The sequence below is a fragment of the Erinaceus europaeus genome, chromosome 2 (assembly GCF_950295315.1).
Source record: "Erinaceus europaeus chromosome 2, mEriEur2.1, whole genome shotgun sequence".
In the NCBI taxonomy this organism is placed as follows: Eukaryota; Metazoa; Chordata; class Mammalia; order Eulipotyphla; family Erinaceidae; genus Erinaceus; species Erinaceus europaeus.
This window is the reverse complement of record NC_080163.1, coordinates 52,518,887-52,538,814: the sequence shown is the minus strand read 5'-3', so window position 1 is coordinate 52,538,814 and position 19,928 is coordinate 52,518,887. Positions and strand designations below refer to the sequence as shown.

The 19,928-nt window shown below is 39.2% G+C and overlaps 1 protein-coding gene across 4 annotated transcripts in view; it reads right to left on the bottom strand.

Moving 5' to 3' along the window:
• The window catches only part of RBM27 (RNA binding motif protein 27), a 77,316-nt gene that overhangs the window by 12,086 nt on the left and 45,302 nt on the right, over positions 1 to 19,928 (bottom strand). For all 4 annotated transcript variants that reach the window (XM_060180358.1, XM_016192883.2, XM_060180353.1 and 1 more), the window contains 6 exons: positions 16,877 to 17,026; positions 13,392 to 13,536; positions 12,237 to 12,390; positions 8,098 to 8,394; positions 5,433 to 5,570; positions 1,396 to 1,515 (listed from right to left, as the gene is read on the bottom strand). In XM_060180358.1, coding sequence (XP_060036341.1) covers positions 1,396 to 1,515; positions 5,433 to 5,570; positions 8,098 to 8,394; positions 12,237 to 12,390; positions 13,392 to 13,536; positions 16,877 to 17,026 — 1,004 coding nt within the window. The remainder of the gene's footprint in view (positions 1 to 1,395; positions 1,516 to 5,432; positions 5,571 to 8,097; positions 8,395 to 12,236; positions 12,391 to 13,391; positions 13,537 to 16,876; positions 17,027 to 19,928) is intronic.

Below are 19,928 nucleotides of genomic sequence, written 5' to 3'. Positions count from 1 at the left end.
TGAACTCCCTGGACAGATGACCTCACTAATGTGCCCTGGAATCTCACCTCCCCAGAGCCTTTTCCCACTAGGAACAGACACAAGCTGGGAGTATGGATGCCAATGCACATGTCCAACAGAGAAGCAATTACAGAAACTAGAACTCCCACATTCTGAACCCCCCAAATAATTCTGGTCCATACCCCCATAGGAGGAGAAATGTTAGGAAGATGACCAGAGGGCTCTGAACTCCAATTCCATCAAGATGCAGAGAGAAAAGAGGAAAAAAGGACATTTGAAAGTAGCGATCGGTATAGGTGTGACTTAGAAAGGAAGAGAAGGCAGGAACATAGGAAAATGGGCAAACATATAAATATAGTTATAGAAATAATAGGGAGTCGGGCGGTAGTGCAGTGGGTTATGTGCACGTAGTGCAAAGCACAAGGACCAGTGTAAGGATCCCGGTTCGAGGCCCCGGCTTCCAACCTGTAGGGGAAGTCGCTTCACAGGTCTGCAGGTGTGTCTGTCTTTCTCTCCCCGTCTTCCCCTCCTCTCTCAATTTCTGTCCTATCCAACAACGACAACAACAATAACTACAACTAAAAAACAAGGGCAACAAAAGGGAAAATAAATGATAAAATTAAATTTAAAAAAAGAAATAAGTCAACCCACATCTGTGACCTTGGGAGAAGCACTATAGTTTCCAAAGAGGGGATGGGGACACAGAACTCTGCTCATTGGAATAGTATAGAATCATAGCCCTGTTCTCTCAATTTTGTAAATCATTATTAAGCCACTAATTAAAAGAGTACCTGCTTCTCATGGGGCTGGGGAGATAGTATAATGGCTATATAAAACAAACAACAACCAAAAAAAAAAAAAAAAACCGTTAGTGTCTGAGGCTTCAAACTCAATCTCCAGCCCCACCAGAAGGCAGAGCTAAGCAGTGCTAAGGTAAAAAGAGAAAAAGTGGAAGGGGGGTGCACAGGAAAGAGGAGACAAGTGTTTCTCTCCAAAGGGAAGCTCACTGTATGCTTTTTGTGTTGTTGGTGATGGTGCTTTACTTTTTTTTTTTTTTTTTCATTTTTGATAAGTGATCTAGTAGTTTTTTATATAAGATTTCAGGGGTATGATTTCACACCCCACACCATGGTGTATGTAAGTCAAAACCACATTTCTTTCCAACCAGAGCATCAAAGTTCTATGCCCTGTATTGGCAAAAAAAGTATATATATATATTTGATATAGTCACAGAAAAACAAATGAAAAAAAATTTCATATTTTTTTCCAGTTATTCTATATCAAGAAGCAGCTAAATAACGTATCTCCTTAACAACTAAACTGTTCAAGGATAAATTAATTGCTTAATTCAGTGAATATTTACATCGTTATGGAGTGGAGAAGTAAAGCTGTTACCTGTTTCTTTTTAAGAACTTCTTGAACATCATGAGATTTAGACCCTGAACAAAGTTTTGAAGGTGTCTTTAAGTTTGAGGTGCTGTAAACCATTTTTGGATGTCCTGGACTTGAAAATATCTATAAAGCAGAAAAGAGATTAGGTCAGATGCTAGAAATAATTTATTTAATGATATTAGCAACTGATAATGGCTTTTAAGATTTCCACACCACACCTACCACCAAAGTTCTGTGCTAATCCCCACACCCCAACAACAGTCACCATAGTCTAGAAATACTGTGAATAATTTTTTGAAAGATCAAGTATTTCTAGGTTTACATTAAAAAGCTTTAGTTACAAAACCTATTTTCTCATATGTAACTTCAACTGTCACTAAGAGCCAAACACAAATTTTAATTTTTTTTTTTTCCCTCTCTCCTCCAGGGTTACTGCTGGGGCATGGTGCCTGCACTACGAATGCACTGCTCCAGGAGGCTATTTTTTTCCTTTTTAATATATTGCTTTTGTTGTTTATAATTATTGTTGCTGTCATTGGATAGGGCAGAGAGAAATCGAGAGAGGAGGGGAAAGACAGAGAGGGAGAGAGAAAGACAGACACCTGCAGACCTGCTTCACCACTTGTAAAGTGACCCCCACTGTACGTGGGGAGCTGGGGGCTCGAACCAGGATCCCTAAGCCGGTTCTGTTTGTGTGCCGGTCCATGTGCTTTGTGCCACGTGTGCTTAACCCACTGAACTACTGGCCATCCCCCACAAATTTTAAATTTTAACAGTAACATTTAGTCTCTGATTACAATCACATATTTTTCTTTATACGTATTTGTGTATACATATATTTTATTTGTTTTGTCTCCAGAGTTATTACTAGGGTCGGTGCTGGCACTACCAATCGAACATTTTTTCCATTTTATTGGATAGGACAGACAGAAATTGAAAGAGGGGGAGACAGGGAGAAAGACATCTGTAGACACGCTTCAAAGCTTGTGAAGCATTTCCCCTGCAGGTGGAGAGCCCAGGGGCCTGAACCTAGATCCTTGTGCTTAGTTCTATGAGTGCTTAACTAGGTGTGCCACTGCCCTTGATCCCCTTTGATTTTGGTCACCATCTCGGTTTCATCTCTCTAGGCCAACTTTTTCAGTTAGAGAAAAGCAAGGAGTGAGGAAGCGAAAGAAGGCACAGTATCAAAACTCTGTTCAGTGAAGTGGTGGTCAGGCTCAAAATTGGGTTGCACACATGGCAAAGCAGCACATCCTTAGTAAGGAATGCAGTTCAGTTGGGGAAACAGCATAATGGTTATGGAAATGACTTTCATGCTTACGCCCAAAAGTCCCAATCCAATACCTAGCACCTCCATAAAGCAGAGCTGAGCAGTTCTCTGGTCTTTCTCTCCGTATAAGTTAAAAAAAAAAAAAAAAAAAGGACCAATAAAGAAAAATGCATATTAATGGCTAAGAATCTCAAATTCCAGGGAGCTGGGCAGTAGTTAAGCATACATGGTGCGAAGCTCAAGGATCCCAGTTCAAGCCCCACCCATGGGGGGGGTCACTTTCACGAGCAATGAAGCAGGTCTGTAGGTATCTTATCTTTTTCTCCCCGTCTTCTCTTTTCTCAATTTCTCTGTCCTATCCAACAAAAACAGCTATAACAAGGGCAACAATGGTGAAAGCAGTGTCACACCAGCTATCTGACAAGGTCCGAGCATGGTGGGGGCCTCTGAAAGGCCAGAGGCCCTGGACTGAACCAAAACTTCTCCACCTTTTTGTTCTATTACTCATATTGTTAGCATTGGGTATTATTAGCTATTTTATAAAATTTATTGGTTATTTCCAAATGACACCTAAGGAAAAAGAAAGTTCCTAAGGGGAATGCTATTTAACAAAACAAACCAAACCCTTAAAGACCCCCAGACTAAAGAGGTTTAAAACATAATTGGCCAATTATCAGATAAGCTGATTGTGAAGGAATTGTTTGCCCCCCCCCCCCCTTATAACCCCAGTACCTACACCCCAGGCAGAAAAAGTTAGGGGAAAATATATAGAAAGCAGTGGGTTTTTACCACAGCCTTGGGGCTTATAGAATAGGGAGTACTGTTAATTTGCTTCATAGAAATTGACCTTTTAGAAACAATAGATACTCTAGGAAGCTTGCTTAGCGATAATCAATCATTTTAAATGATTTAAATTAGAACAAAAAATAACCATAAGAGCTTAGTGAGTGCTAGGTCGTAGCATCAAAGCCATTTATATGGAAACAAGAAAGTTTCATTTAGGGAGTCCGGCTGTAGCGCAGCGGGTTAAGCGCAGGTGGCGCAAAGCACAAGGGCCGGCATAAGGATCCCGGTTGGAACCCAGGCTCCCCACCTGCAGGGGAGTCGCTTCACAGGCGGTGAAGCAGGTCTGCAGGTGTCTGTCTTTCTCTCCTCCTCTCTGTCTTCCCCTCCTCTCTCCATTTCTCTCTGTCCTGTCCAACAACGACGACTACAACAATAAAAAAAAAAAAAGGCAAAAAAAAAAAAAAAAGAAAGTTTCATTTACCAAATTACAAAGGGAGCGATGGTGCAGGTATCACCATGCGAGCTGCCTGACACAGTACCAGCTTCGCAGGAAGTTCAGCACAGCTGGACTCGCCAGGCCAAACTGAAACCATCTTACCTTCTGCCATGTATGGGCTTGGGATTAAGCTCTGTGTGGCTTTAATAATATTTACCTATGGCCAGGCTCAGAGCCTGACCAATAACAAAAATAGTGACTGTAAGATTGATCATAATGGAACAAGCAATATCAGTAATGTAGAATTTTTCAGGAGACTCCAAGAGGAAGAATCGTTTCCCCTTTATCTACACCACTTCCTTTAGTATTCCCCCTAAAATATAGAGAAAGATTGGTGATTCCCACAGTGAAGGGGCCACTTTACATAGCATAATTAATAAGTGGAAAGTTATGGTACCCACCTAGATACAATGGGCCTTTTAATCTACCACCCACCACTATGCTCCCACTTGCTTATAATACAGAAGAACCTAGGTCACATAGTGAGCATACAAGAAAGAATGGTTTCCAGTTAGAGAGCTTAACTTTATGAAGAGGCTGGCCAGGTCAGCATCACCTTAGTGCCTTCTCAGTAAGGAACAAAACAAAACTCCCTGATCAAACAATGGAACAGATTTTATGAAAAAATGAGCTGCTCAATTTGTTTAAGGTCCCTAGAAACATAACAAGCTTGAACTTTCTATGAACCATGGCTTCTGATGCATAGGGGCAAGAGAATGGCATAAACATACAAGTAGAATATTAATCTTAATCAATAGGACATCTGCCTTGCACACAGGCACAGGAGTAACAAAAGACATAGAAACTGTGATGTGATCTCTAAGGAGAAAAGTGCCCCTGGAATGTGAATGTTCCACAAAGCAGGAGATGTTCCCTTCATGTGCTGTTCTTACTTGGTGATTTTTGTTTCAATAATCAAAGCCTTGGTGATTTTTGTATTAATAATCAAAGCCTTGGTGATTTATGTATTAGTGACCAAAGCCTTGGTGATTTTTATTTTAATAATCTATACCTTGGTGATTTTTGTTTTAATGATCTAAACCTTGTGAGACTATAAAATAAAGTTCTGCCTGAGCACGGCCGAGGTGTCTCTCTCCTGCTCTTGAAGCAGTTGACATTATCTCTCCTCTCATTTTTGCTGACGCCCCTCATCTTTCAGTATACTCTAATAACCTCTGGGGCTGGCCCCTGGCACAACAATGGGGAAAAATGGCCTCCGGGAGCAGTTGATTCATAGTGCAGGCACTGAGCCCCAGTGATAATCCTTGAAAGCACACACACACACACAAAAAAACCCTCAAATTCCTAGTTAGTTGTGAATTAAAAAAAAAAAAATCTGGCAGAACAAGGAAATATAATGGAAATAAAGCTAGCATACTTACCTTGATAAAGAAAGTGATAAATTATAAATCTATACTAATAATCAAGTTGTTAATTCTTTGCCACTAAAGAATTCTACATTTATCTGAAGTTCACAGAAATACATACCTGGCAATCATCTCCAGCACCACCTGACTGATTCAGTAAGTGCACATCACTTTGATTTCCACTTGTATGTCCAAGACGATGTTTAATAGGAACTTTATTAAGAACATATGCACCTGATGTCTGAGGTTTGCTCATCATCTGCATATATAAAATACATGCATGTGTGTTAAAAGTTTTTATTTTATGAACACAAAATAGTGGAAGAGAAAGGAAGGATCAGAGTCACTCTGACACATGGAATGTCTCAGGACATCATGTTTCCATGGTTCAGGGCCCTATCCACTATGCCATCTTCAGGCTTTGATAAGTTTTAATGATTTTATTATGTATAAATTTAGGGTAGTGGCTCCCCTGAAGGAAGATAATGAAAAGTGCTTCATTAATTTTTCTTTTGTGAAGGTGGTGGACATAGTATAACAATTATGCAAAAGACTCATTCCAGTTTCAGGTTTAATCCCCTGCATCACTCACTATAAGCTAGAATTGAGCAGTGCTCTGGCAACAAACAAAAAAAGTGTGTGAGTGTGTGTGTGTGTGTGTGTGTGTGTGTGTGTGTTGAAATGATGGTATACAAATGACTATCATACATACTTGTATCAGAAGTATGAAACATCTAACAGAAAGTATCTATGTGTATATATCCATATAGTGAATAGTTTTTAATGTTCACTTCATGTGTAATGCTTTTGAAAGCTTCAAAGGCTTTAATTGATATCATCTTGGTAAGAAAAGCAGGATGGTATGGTCACTTTCAAAACATAACGCAATAGTGGGTTACCCTAACATAATACAATCTAATGAATCACAGAATTGAGGGTACCAACCACTTTTTTTTAATCTTTATTTATTTGCTGGATAGAGACAGTCAGAAATTGAGAGGGGAGGAGGTGAGAGAGAAGGAGAGAGAAAGAGAGACACCTGCAGCCCTGCTTCACCACTTGTGAAGCCTTCCCTCTGCAGGAGGGGACTGGGGGGCTCGAACCTAGGATCTTGCACACAGTAACATGTGCGCTCAACCAGGTGTGCCACAACCTGGGCCCCCACCAACCACTCTTATACACACTATTTAGCTATTATCTAAAGAAGCAATGATGTTTGGGACCTAACATTAAGTGGGACACAGACAAAAGGAAATGTAGTGTTAGGTGCAAATGAACAGAATTGTAAGGGGTGAGTGGTAGACAGCATAATGGTTATGTAAACAGATTCTCATGCCTGAGACTCCAAAGTCCCAAGTTCAAACCCTGCACCACCGTAAGTCAGAGCTGAATAGTGCTCTGGTAAAGAAAAAAAGAAAGAAAAAGAAAAAACCTAGAACAGTGGGATTCTGTAGTATATATATAAAAAAACTTTTTCATTTTTACTATTTATTTTTTGGTGCCAGAGATCAAATCCCAGAACCTCATACAATAAGCTATATACCCATTATATGTATTTTAATCAGAATACACTTAATCAAAATAACAGGTCATCTTGATGGAGGGTATCAACATCTGAAGTGCTCTGGGTTAGCTTACTCTTTCCTTGTTTAAGCTAATCTTTCAAATATTTGAACACTACGTGCTACGATCAATTTTAGGCAGTAGGCAGAGAATGACTATAGTAAACAAAATATCATTCTCCTGGAACTTCCTTTCAATTTTAAATGGAACAGTATTTTTCTACAAGGGAAAACATAGGAAAAAAAGGATTAAGATCGCTGATTTTAACATGAAACTATGAAGACATTCCAGATTCAGTTGTTTACTGGTAAACAGCTATTATACTTTAATTCTGAGAAGAATTACTGAAGAGCATTTCTTAAGCACACACATTTATGGTTCCCATATCTGGCTACTGACTATAGGTTTGGTAAGGTAAGGCCTGGAAACTGGTACCCAAATAAGTGATTCTGATGTAAAAAAACATTCCTCAGATCTTAAGAGTATATAAGAACCACCTAGAAATCTTAAAACACAGATTCTAAGCTCTATCCATAGTGATTCAACTTGGGTAAGGCCTAAGAAATTTCATGTATATATATTAAGCTTCTTAGAGACTAGATAACACTAGCCTATAGATCAAGATGAATGTCTCTGATACAGAAGATCCAATAAGCATAAACTGAAAATTGCTGATCTAAGGCTGAGGAGACAACATAATGGTCAGGCCAACAACTTCCAAGCCTAGGTTCAGAGTTCCCAGTTTCAATCCCCAGCGCCACCATCAGCCAGCAGTGCTCAGAGGAAGAAAAGAAAAAATAATAATAATAAAATAAAAATCATTCAGGGAGAGGGAACTGCTGATCTACAAGTAATGAACAGCGAACATCTACATCCTTCTGAAACACAAAATTACCTTCTGCCCACCAATATACATCCTGGAGCTCTGCTTCCCCAGAGACCCACCCTGCTAGGGAAAGAGAGAGGCAGACTGGGAGTATGGACCCACCAACCAGTCAACACCCATGTTCAGCAGGGAAGCAATTACAGAAGCCAGGCCTTCCACCTCTGTAACCCACAACCCTGGGTCCATGCTCCCAGAGGTATAGAGAATGGGAAAGCTACTGGGGATGGGATATGGAGATTGGGTGGCGGGAATTGTGTGTAGTTGTAACCCCCCCCCCCCATCCTATGACTTTGTTAATGTCTCCTTTCTTAAATAAATAATTTTTTTTTTAAATTACCTTCTGGATACCTCCATGGACTGTTGAGGGAGGAGACTGGGCTACCAACACCTGCTGTTGTTGAAGGTGCTGTGGCAGGTGATGGTGCTGTTGTGATAGGTGAGTAAGTGTTTGCTGCTGTTGCAAAAGCAGCTGTGTTGGAGACTGTAGTGCTGGTTGCTCATTATTTTCCCTATGCCACAAGACTCGAATGAACCGGTTGTTTAGAACTGCTTCAGTGCTGGAAATGGCTTTCCGTGCCTCCTCATTGGTCAGATACTGGATTAGAGCTGCTTCAGGATCTCCCTTAAATGCAACCTGTCAAGAAGTTAAAAAAAAAAAATAAAAGTTAAATGCATTACTATAAATGTACTTACAGAAGTTAGCTAGGACATGTACAGGTAAACCCAAAGAACTAAAAACTGACCATGTAGAAGTTACAAAAAAAAAAAAAATTACAAAATTAATTTTTTAAATTTTCCAACTGAAATTTTTTTAAAAATATTTTATTTATTTATTCCCTTTTGTTGCCCTTGTTGTTTTATTGTTGTAGTTATTATTGTTGTTGTCATCGTTGTTGGATAGGACAGAGAGAAATGGAGAGAGGAGGGGAAGACAGAGAGGGGGAGAGAAAGATAGACACCTGCAGACCTGATTCACCGCCTGTGAAGCGACTCCCCTGCAGGTGGGGAGCCGGGGTTCGAACCGGGATCCTTATGCCGGTCCTTGTGCTTTGCGCCACCTGCGCTTAACCCGCTGTACTACAGCCCGACTCCCTGAAATTTTTTTTTAATTCATTTAATTTATTTGTATCATAGTGATGGAAGAGCTTTCATATACTGCATTTGAAAGTATTGGCACAATTCTTTTGGAGAATCATTTGGCAGTTCAAATAAAAAGTCCTAATAATACCTTTAACTCAGGAATATACCATAAAAATATGAAAGGTTTACCCACAGTATCATTTTTTCTTCCGTTTTTATTTTTTTTTTAAGCTCAGCTCTGGTTTATCGTGGGGGGTGGGTTTTTTTTTTTTTAATTTTATTTATTTATTCCCTTTTGTTGCCCTTGTTGTTTTATTGTTATAGTTATCATTGCTGTCATTGTTGTTGGATAGGACAGAGAGAAATGGAGAGAGGAGGGGAAGACAGAGAGGAGGAGAGAAAGACAGACACCTGCAGACCTGCTTCACCGCTTGTAAAGCAACTCCCCTGCAGGTGGGGAGCTGGGGCTCGAACCGGGATCCTTATGCCGGTGCTTGTGCTTTGCACCACCTGCACTTAACCTGCTGCGCTACAGCCCGACTCCCGGGTGGGGGGTTTTGAACCTGAGACTGAGACTTTGGAGCCTCAGGCATGAGAGTCTATTTGCATAACCATTATACTATCTACCCCACCCACCACAGTATCATTTTTCTATAAACTAGTAAAATCTCAACAAAATAGCAATAAATTATAGTCCATTACTATGCACAGTTCCCCAAAATTAATTTGCTGAAGCCCACCCCAAAATGACTGTTATCTACAGATTGGGCTTTTAGGAGGTAGTTAGGATTAAATGAGATCATAAACAGGGGCTCTAGTCCCCCAACACTGGAAATGGTGGCTTTATAAGATCTGTCTTTTCCTTTTCTCCCTCTCCTTCCACACAATGAGGACACAGCAAAAAGAGACACCCCTGCAAGTCAGAAAATTCTCTTATCAGGAAATAAATTGACCAGCACCATGATCAAGAACAGAAGTCCTGTTTCTGTTGGGAAGTCTTATTTCTGCCAAAGTAAAAATAGTATCATTTCGGTCAAACAAAAATATCAACTTAAAAATTAGTATTTTAGGGAGTCGGGCGGTAGCGCTGCGGGTTAAGCGCAGGTGGCACAAAGCGCAAGGACCAGTGTAAGGATCCCGGTTCGAGACCCCGGCTCCCCACCTGCAAGGGGGTCACTTCACAAGCGGTGAATCAGGTCTGCAGGTGTCTATCTTTCTTTCCTCCTCTCTGTCTTCTCCTCCTCTCTCCATTTCTTTCTATCCTATCCAACAACGACATCAATAATAACTACAACAATGAAACAAGGGCAACAAAAGGGAATAAATATTTTTTAAAATTTTAATTATTTTAGTGTTGCTATTAAAAAAAAAACTCCTATATTTATTGAGTTTCAAGTTCCACCTATCATTTCCTCAGCAGGGTCAGACCAGATGATTTCTTGGGCTGTCTATGGCCAACTGGCCAGATGTTCTATACAAGCCAATCTAGGGCATCTATCCCAAATCAGTTGTTGTTTAAGCCAACTAGTCTATATTATTTCTTATAGCAATCTGAATCAACTAAGTGATACGGTCATCTACACTAATCCATCTAAAATTTTCTAAGTAGCATAGGAATTAATTAGAAAAGATTTCAGAGAAAGAAAGTAGTTATGAAAGGACTAACTGCATTTGTGTGTTTAAGTTTGTGAAGCACTTTTAAACAGAATGCAGATGTCCAGGTGTATTCATCATAATACAATTATTGCTTTTCACCAAAAATTAATGATTGTCATTGCTAAGTGGTAAAATAAACGTAATTTGCATTTTTTTTTTAAAAAAATAACTTATCTAAGAGATACCGGAGCACTGCTCAGCTCTGGAATATGATGGGATGCTGGAATTAAAATTGGGACCCTCTATGGTGCATTACACCAAAGTAAAAAATTCTGGGGTGGAGGACCTATGGGGGGGTTGAACTATTATGTGGAAAAATGAGCATTGTTACACACGTACAAACTACTGTACATTACTGTTGACAGCAGACCATTAATCCCCCAATAAGGAGATTAAAAAAAAAAAAAGGATCCTCTAGGTTAGCAGGCACCTAAGTCTGGAGATGTACCGCTGAGAAATCTCTCCAGTCCTTCTTTGGTTTCATGTATTTCCAATGATCTATAAAATTAAACATGTACTACTATGCATTTAGAAAAAAATAAATATTGCTTAGAGTCTCTCAGAAATAATTATTTAAATACTATATCCTACAATACTATCTTCTCTTAAAAAATGGGAGAAAAATTGTTTTATGAGAAATAAAGCCAGCACTACACCTAAACCAGAACCCCATTTATACCAACTGGACACCCCCCAATATTTCCTTCTTAAACTCAATTTTACATATTATAGTTTGGTTTGATAGCAATACTAAATATCAGAGATGATGAGACAAAATTCAAACTAGTGAGCACTCTAGCCTCTGTGCCACCTCCCAAGCCATACTGACTTGTTTGCTTGTTTGTGTGCAGATTCCAATTCAAAAATGTCTTCCAACTGGGGAATGTTATGCATGTACAAACTATTGTATTTACTGTTGAATGTAAAAACATTAATTCCCTATAAAGAAATTAATAATAAAAAAATGTCTTCCAGCAATCCAGAGGTGGTCACTGAATAAAATGTTAAACTCTTAAACATGAGTCCCAAATTTGATTCCTGACATTGCATGTGCCAGTGATGCTCTGATTCTCTTTCCTTCTACTCTAAGTAACACATAAATCTTTAAAGTCAAGTAACCTTCAGGCAAGGAAAATAGCATAAGATAGCAAAGAAATTCTCATGCCTGTGCCTCCAAAGTCCCAGATTCATTCCCCATACCACAATAAATCTAAGCTGAGCAGTGCAAAAAATAAGATAACTTCAATTACAGATTAACTCTCAACCACAATTACATAAATTTAAGAAGTAGATAGCAATGTTAAAGACATGATTTACTTCAGCATGGTACACTAAAAATAGCATGGTCCACTAAAATTCTTAAGTTTAAAGCCATCTTTAGTCAGTCTCTCATTCCCTAAATATAAAAATCTGTTAGTAGATAAAGTTAAAACATTATTTTACTTAGTTAGAATTCTTGTAAAGCAGAAAAAGCTCACTTGTCCAGAAATTAAAATTAGAGCAAAAATACTCTAACTAGTCTGCTGTTTGTTAAGAAGAGGTTCCATTTAAAAAGCAAATGAAATCACAATAAATTCAATTCTATCATAAAAGTGGCAATACGGATATATAGTGATATTTAGAACAGTTAGCACTCAACCAAGACTAATCACTAGCTCATTTAAGCAAGCTGAGATAACAGGAGTACTTTTACATAAGCATGAAAGACATGAATTCTGTCACCAACACAGTCACATTTACCTGGATGTTAACAATAGTTCCAAATTTGCTGAAGTGTTCATTGAGCTTGGTAATATTATTTAATTCCTGAGGGATTTTCTTGACTTCTAATTTGGTATTTGTATACTGATTCTTTCTCAAGAATCCTGGTTTACTCTGATTATTATTCCCTTGCCTGAAAGAAAGATTAGTCGATGTTGGTTAAACCTCTTGCCTTAATGCCAGTCAATAGGTACATCGATGTAGAATGCAGCTTTATTCATATCATCCTTATCACATGGAAACAGAATAAGTAGAAAAGAAAATCTTAACAATCATAAAAAGTAAAAGCCCAAGAGATTATATTCAAAAATGTATGCTAAAAAATATGCCATGATTATTAAGGAGTCTAAGATTAAGGCAAGGGTAGAATAATATTTTTATTTTATTTTTAAATGGTATACTACTGTTCTTTCCTATTCATTTCCCAAGATTTCAGTAATTCTTAATAATCGGGTTAGGTCAACAAACAAGTACAAACTACTAATATCCATAAGGGCCAGAGTAGCACACCTGGTTAAGCACACACATTACCATGTGCAAGGACCCAGGTGTACACCTGCAAGAGAGAAGCTTGACAGCAGTAAAGCAGTACTGCATGTCTCCCTCTGTTTCTATCCATATTTCTCCTTCCCCTCTCAAATTCTCTCTGTCCTATCAGATACAAGAAAAAATTTAAAAACACAAAGCAAAAAAAAAAAAAAATTACTAATGTTCACCATGAGTATTCTGCTACCACTACAACTTTTTAAAAAAAATTTTAATATTTATTATTTTCCCTTTTGTTGCCCTTGTTTTGTATTATTGTTGTAGTTATTATTGTTGTTATTGATGTTGTCATTGTTGGATAGGACAGAGAGAAATGGAGAGAGGAAAGAAAGACACCCGCAAACCTGCTTCACCGCCTGTGAAGCGACTCCCCTGCAGGTGGGGAGACGAGGGCTCAAACCAGGATCCTTAGGCCAGTCCTTGTGCTTGGCACCACATGTGCTTAACCTGTTGCGCTACCATCCAACTCTCACCACTACAACTTTTAAAGCAGTCTAATAATGACACCTCTTACAAGTTTACTAAAGCAAACACAAGAGAGTAAGAAAAACACCAATTAAATGTCAGTAATTTAGAAAATTATCTTACTTTCCCAGCCAAGGTTTCTTTGGGAGTTGCCCTTCCAAACCACTCAGGGCTCTTTTTCGACTATCTGGTTCAAGAACTACTCTGGTTATATTGCTATTAATTGAAACAGGAACTGGTGGTTCAGTTTGGATGACAATGTTAGCAGCTGTTGGGAGAGAAAAAAAAAAGTAGCATTTACTTACAATGCATCATATTTGGAGAATTTCAAATTACAAAGTATCTAAGCCCCAAGACCAACACTTGTGAATAGCACCAAACATAAATTTTCTTTTCAGTAAATATCAATTGCCTCCTTTTTCTTTAAGTGCTGCACTGGTTTTCTTTTGTTTGAAATGATTAATTTATAACAGGCGAGAGTCACACATGAAGGTGTGTGTGCGTGTGCGTGTGTAAGAGAGAGACAGAGACAGAGAGAGAGATAGAAGGGGGATAAAGGCAAAGTATCCCTCAGGTACATAGGATGCTAGAGATTGAACTGGAAACCTCAGGCATGAGGTTAAGCTATTTCTCCAGCTACTTTTCCTTCTTTTAACACAGAATACACAAGGTCAATAAGATAGCTCAAATGGTATAATCTTTCATGCTTGAGGCTCCAAAGGTCCTAGGTTTAGTTGCCAGTGTTCATATAAGCCAGAACTAAGCAGTGCTTTGGTAAGAATAAATAAATCATATAATAATAAAAATTATAAAATATTGATAATTTTCTTTAAAAAATATTTTTATTTATTATTGGATAGAGACAGAGAGAAAAGAGAGGGGAGGAGACAAAGAGGGAAAGTGACAGAGTGACACCTGTAGCCCTGCTTGACCACTCGTGAAGCTTTCCCTCTGCAGGTGGGGACCAGGAGCTTGAACCTGGGTCCTTTGCACACTATAGTGTGTGCGCTTAACCAAGTGTACCACCATTTGGTCCCTATTAATAAATTTTTTTAAGAGTTGGTGCACTTGCTTTCTCCTGGTCACATCCCAGGTACAAGTTTGGTCCCCAATGTTTTAAGGAATGCTTCAGTGATATGGATTTTTTTACCCCTCTCTCCCCCCCTTTTTTTTTTTGGGGGGGGGTAGAGAGATACAAAGAGAAAAGACCAGAGCACTGCCCAGCTCTGGCTTATGGCGGTTATGAGGACTGAACCTGGGACCTTGGATCCTCAGGTTTTAAGGCATGATAGTCACTATGCTCTCTCTCCAGCTTTGTTTCTGTCTTTCTATGTGAAAAAATACAGACCTGGTACAGTAAAGCACCAATGATGAACAATAGTAATAATTTAAACAATATCCAAGCTTTATTTATTTTGCCTCCACGGTTATCACTGGAGCTCAGTGCCTGCACTACAAATCCAATGCTCCTAGAGGCCATTTTCTCCCATTTTGTTGCCCTTGTTATTGTTGCCACTGCTGTCATTGTTGCTGGATAGGACAGAGAGAAATCGAGAGAGATGAAGACAGATGGGGAGAGAGATAAGATGCCTACAGACTTGCTTCACCACTTGTGAAGCGACCCCACAAACACACATACACAGGTGGGGAGCCAGGGGCTCGAATTGGGATCTTTATGCTGGTCCTTGAACTTCATGTCATGTGTGCTTAACCCATTGCACTACCATCTGAGAGGAAAGGAAGGAGATGGAGAGAGAACAATACCTGGAGCACTGTTCTAAGCACTTGTGAAACTTCCTCCCTGCCGGTGGGGGGCCAGAGGCTTGAACTCAGGTCTTCAACACTGGAATGTGTACACTCTACCAGGTGGTCCACCACCCAGTCTCTGAAGACTACATCTTATTGTCAGCTATAAACTACAAACTACAAAGTGTCATGATATTTTAGATTTAATTTTAAATGCCTTTAAGTGGGAAAAGAGACCCAAAAAGAAAAGAAAAAGAGAGGGAGAGAAAAGATGAGCAAGGGAGACAACAGTGGTAGAGCACCAAAACATGTAAGTTTGAGGGCCTAGATTCAATCTCCGGTACCACCATATGCCAGAGCTGGTGTCTGTCTGTCTGTCTCTCTCACCTGAAAAAAAGTGGCCCTGGCAATGACCAAAAACTACTCAACTAGAAGGGCTGGGGGAGAGCACGTAGAAGCACATTAGACTGGAGTGTCTGAGGTCCAGACTTAGTTCTCAGTACTCCATATGTCAGGGTCAAGCAAGCAGTGCTCTAATCTCTGCTGATTATGAAAATAAACCAGGGGGGGTGAGAATCAAGGAAAGGAAGGTGGAGAGGGGGGAGGAGGGAGAGAGATGGGGAGAGGGAAGAAAAGAGAGAAATACAGAACTTTAACTGTATTGATGCTCCCAGTTCAAGCCCTGCAGTGCTTTAGTTTCTTTCATGTGAAACTCTAGTTCATAAGAAACAGATAAATCTTGTTATTAAAGTGTGAAACACAGCTATTATGATACAAAGAGGTTTCTTTTTTTTTTTTCCCCTCCGGGGTTATTGTTGAGGCTTGGTGCCTGCACTATGAATCTACTGCTCCTGGAGGCCATTGTTCCCATTTTGTTGCCCTTGTTGTTGTTGTTGGATTGGAAAGAGAGAAATTGAGAGAAGAGGGGAGACAGAGGGGGAGAGAAAAATAGACACCTGCAGACCTGCTTCACCGCCCATGAAGCAAATCCACCCCACACACAGGTGGGAAGCCAGAGGCTCTTATCAGGATCCTTATCTTGGTCCTTGCGCCATGTGTGCTTAACCGACTGCACTACCACCTGACCCCCCCCAAAGAGGATTCTTAACTGATCAGTTCTTTGAAAGCAAGACACCTTTTATTTATTTTATCTTGCTACACTTAGCATTTTGTCCAGCAGATTGCTAAAACAGCCTGAGTTACCAAAAAAAAGCAATTAAACAACACTAGTATTTTCATTTAAAAACAAACATATTCTAATTATAGTTTTGAAATAAAATTTGAAGATAAGGTTGCTAAATATTCTCTTTGTGGGGAGTCAGGCGATAGTGCAGCAGGTTAAGTGCAAATGGCTCAAAATGCAAGGACCAGAGTAAGGATCCCGGTTCAAGCCCCCGGCTCCCTGCCTATAGGGAAGTCACTTCATAGGCAGTGAAGCAGGTCTGCAGGAGTCTTTCTCTCCCCATCTTTGTCTTCCCCTCCTCTCTCCATTTCTCTCTGTCCTATCCAACAACAACGATATCAATAACAACAATAATAACTACAACAATAAAAAACAACAAAGGGCAACAAAAGGGAATAAATAAAATATTTTTTTGAAAATTCTCTTTGTGGTCCAGAAGGTGGCGCACTCACTCTCAAGCAGGAGATCCTGCGTTGAATGCCTGGCAGCACATGTACCAGAGTGATGTCTAGTTCTTTCTTTCTCTCTCCTCCTATCTTCTTCATGAATAAATAAATAATAATTCTACAAAAAAATTTCTTCAAAGAGGTAGTTCGTAAGTACTATTATACTTAGTAAAATCAGAAATGCTATACAAGACTTATACAATAGCAGCAGAAAAAGTTCAAAGTATTCTCACCTCTCGGATTTGCATCCATATCTCCAGATGTTAAACCAATTAAATTTGGGCGTTGTGTCTGTGTTCTTGAAAAAAACTGTCTGTATTGAGATCTACCAGAACTGGTAATACTAGGAGCTTCTGGATTATAACCATCTGGCTCATACGTATCTGAGAGAAAACAAAACAAATCACATTAACAAATAAGAATAAGGGTGGAGGAGATAGCATAATGATCACACAAAAAGACTTTTATGCCTGAGGCTCTGAAATCTCATGTTCAATCCCTAGAACCACCATAAGCGAGAGGTGAGCAGTACTCTGGTCTCTCCCTATATTATTTTTCATTATTATAAACTACAAAAAAAAATGAACTTTCTCCAACATATACAACAATACACTTTTCTGATGTTCTTTGAATTAAAGTATTACCAATTCGAAGTATAAGAAATAAAAATTCTCACGTTACAAATATAAGATATACAAATTCGCTCTTGAATACCAATTAGTGTCTTGATTCAATTACCTAATCATTTTTATCCTATGTTAATTTTTCCAAACTAGTGTGCATTTTAAAGAAATTTTTCACATACACATCATCCGTAAATAACTGATTCAAATTCGTCTGTTAACTATCATATCTCACCAGTTTCTAGGCACTCTTCAGTGGGGGGTGGGGGGAGGGGCGCAGATTAATCTGTCACTTTGGTTAACAGTATTTCAAAATGGAGAGATAATTTCGTACATGAAATATTTTATTGACAACAGCTAAGTAAAATCAACTTTATAACAGTAATAATGGTCGCGGTCAATGTTCAGTGGTAGAGCACATGTTTTTACATCTCTGAGGCCCAGGGTTCAGTCAGCAGCACGAGCTCATGAAAACACACACACTCATTATTTCCTCTTGCCCTCCTCCTTCAACAATGTCATTTGTATCATGTTTCCTGTACTTTCTCTACAACTAAAATATAATCTTTAGAATTCTAAAGCTATATGGCTATTCTGTTACTGTTTTTTAAATTTTGGATTTGACAGTCCAGTACTCTCAAACAAATTCGATTCCCAGCATCTTCTTTCAATAACAAATAATTTTCATTTTTTTAATTTGTCACTCTCCAAATGGTATAAATCATTTTAGTCCTACACAAAATTTTTAAAATTGGTTAGGATTGATTAAAGATATGGCTTTTACAACTGTGATTTAGAGTGACCTGGGAAGTGGTACAGTAGTTACAGGATTAAACTTTATTTTTTAATATTTATTTTCCCTCTTGTTTACCTTGTTGTTTTTATTGTGGTAGTTATTGGTTATTGTTATTGATGTCGTCATTGTTGGATAGGACAGAGAGAAATGGAGAGAGGAGGGGAAGACAGGGCGAGAGAGATAGACACCTGCAGACCTGCTTCACCACCTGTGAAATGACTCCCCTGCAGGTGGGGAGCCGGGGGTTCAAACCAGGATCCTTAAGCCGGTCCTTGAGCTTTGTACCACATGCGCTTAACCTGCTACACTACCGCCCGACTCCCTATTTTTAAAAATGAAGTCTCAGAGCACAGAGGTGGTTTACCCAGTAAAACAAACATTTCTAGATTCAAGGAGCAGATCTGATTCCTGGTTCACCATACAGGAACACATGTAGGAAGCACACATTTCAAAAAGCACTGGAGTGGAAGTTGGGCAGCAGTGCAGTAGGTTAAGCGCAGGTGGCGCAAAGCACAAGGATCCCAGAGTAAGGATCCTGGTTCCAGGCCCCAGCTCCCCACCTGCAGGGGAGTCTCTTCACAAGTCTGCAGGTGTCTTATCTTTCTTCCCCCTCCTCTTTTCATTTCCCTCTGTCCTACCCAACAATGATGACAACGATAGTAACTACAACAATAAAACAACAGGGGCATCAAAAGAGAATAAATAAATTTTTAAAAATACCACAGTATCTCTCAAAGCTCCCTATCTCTCTCTCTCTCCCTCACTCTGTCTTTAAAAAAAAAGAGTGCCAGGTAGTGGTGCACCTAGCTAAGTGCACACACTATACCGTGCAATGAAGGACCCAGGTTCAAGTCCCTCAAACCCATCTGCAGGGGGAAAGCTTCACGGCCGGTGAAGCAGGTCTGCAGGTATCTGTCTCTTTGCCTCTCTATCTTCCCTACCCCTCTCAATTTCTCTGTCTCTATCCAATAATAAATAAATAAATACACCAGGAGTAGTAGAGTCCTACAGGTGTTGAGTCCCAGTGATTTTCCGGGTGGCAAAAATATAAAAGGAACAGCGGCAGCAACAACATGAGGAGCCCGGGTGGTCACACACCTGGTTGAGATCATGCATTATAGTGTGTAAGGACCCAGGCTCAAGTCCTCGGTGCCTATCTTCAGAGGGTGAAACTTCACAAGTGGTGAAGTAGTGCTTCATGTACCTGTTTTTCTCTGTATATCCCCCTCCTCCTCTCAATTTCTCTCTGTCTCTATCCAAAGTAAGTAAATAAATATTAAATGGGGGGAGCAGCAGCATGAGGTCTCAAGTTCAACCCCCATCACTGTATGAGCCAGAATGATGATCTGGTTCTCTTACTCTTTTGTTAATAAATATTTTTTTAATTGTGATTTAGAAGTCCTTGGGTCTCTTTTTTTATCCTCAGTAGAAAAATTCCTTATGTCATTTGTATAGTACATTTCAATACAATATACAATTCCTTATGCCATTTACACTACAAGATAAAGTAGATTTTATCTTTATTGCTGGTCAATCACTTCTATGATTCAGATAATAAGATCAGCAAATTATGATTTTAAAAGTTTTCAATTTACCACTTAACAGCCGACAGAAAAATCCAGTTTATCTCACATTAACTTATAAAGAATATTACGTAAGTCAGATAACCTTATTCTATGATTCCTAGAAATACACAAAACTTTTAGAAACTTAAAAAGTTCTTTAGCTAATGATGATGAACTGAGACCTAAAACCAAAGTGAGACAGACATGTTAAAACCTTGTAAGACAGCCACAAAGCTCCAAAGATCTTCAGACTGTATTACTCAATAGAAGAGGAAAAGTTTTCAAGAATCTCACTGAACAT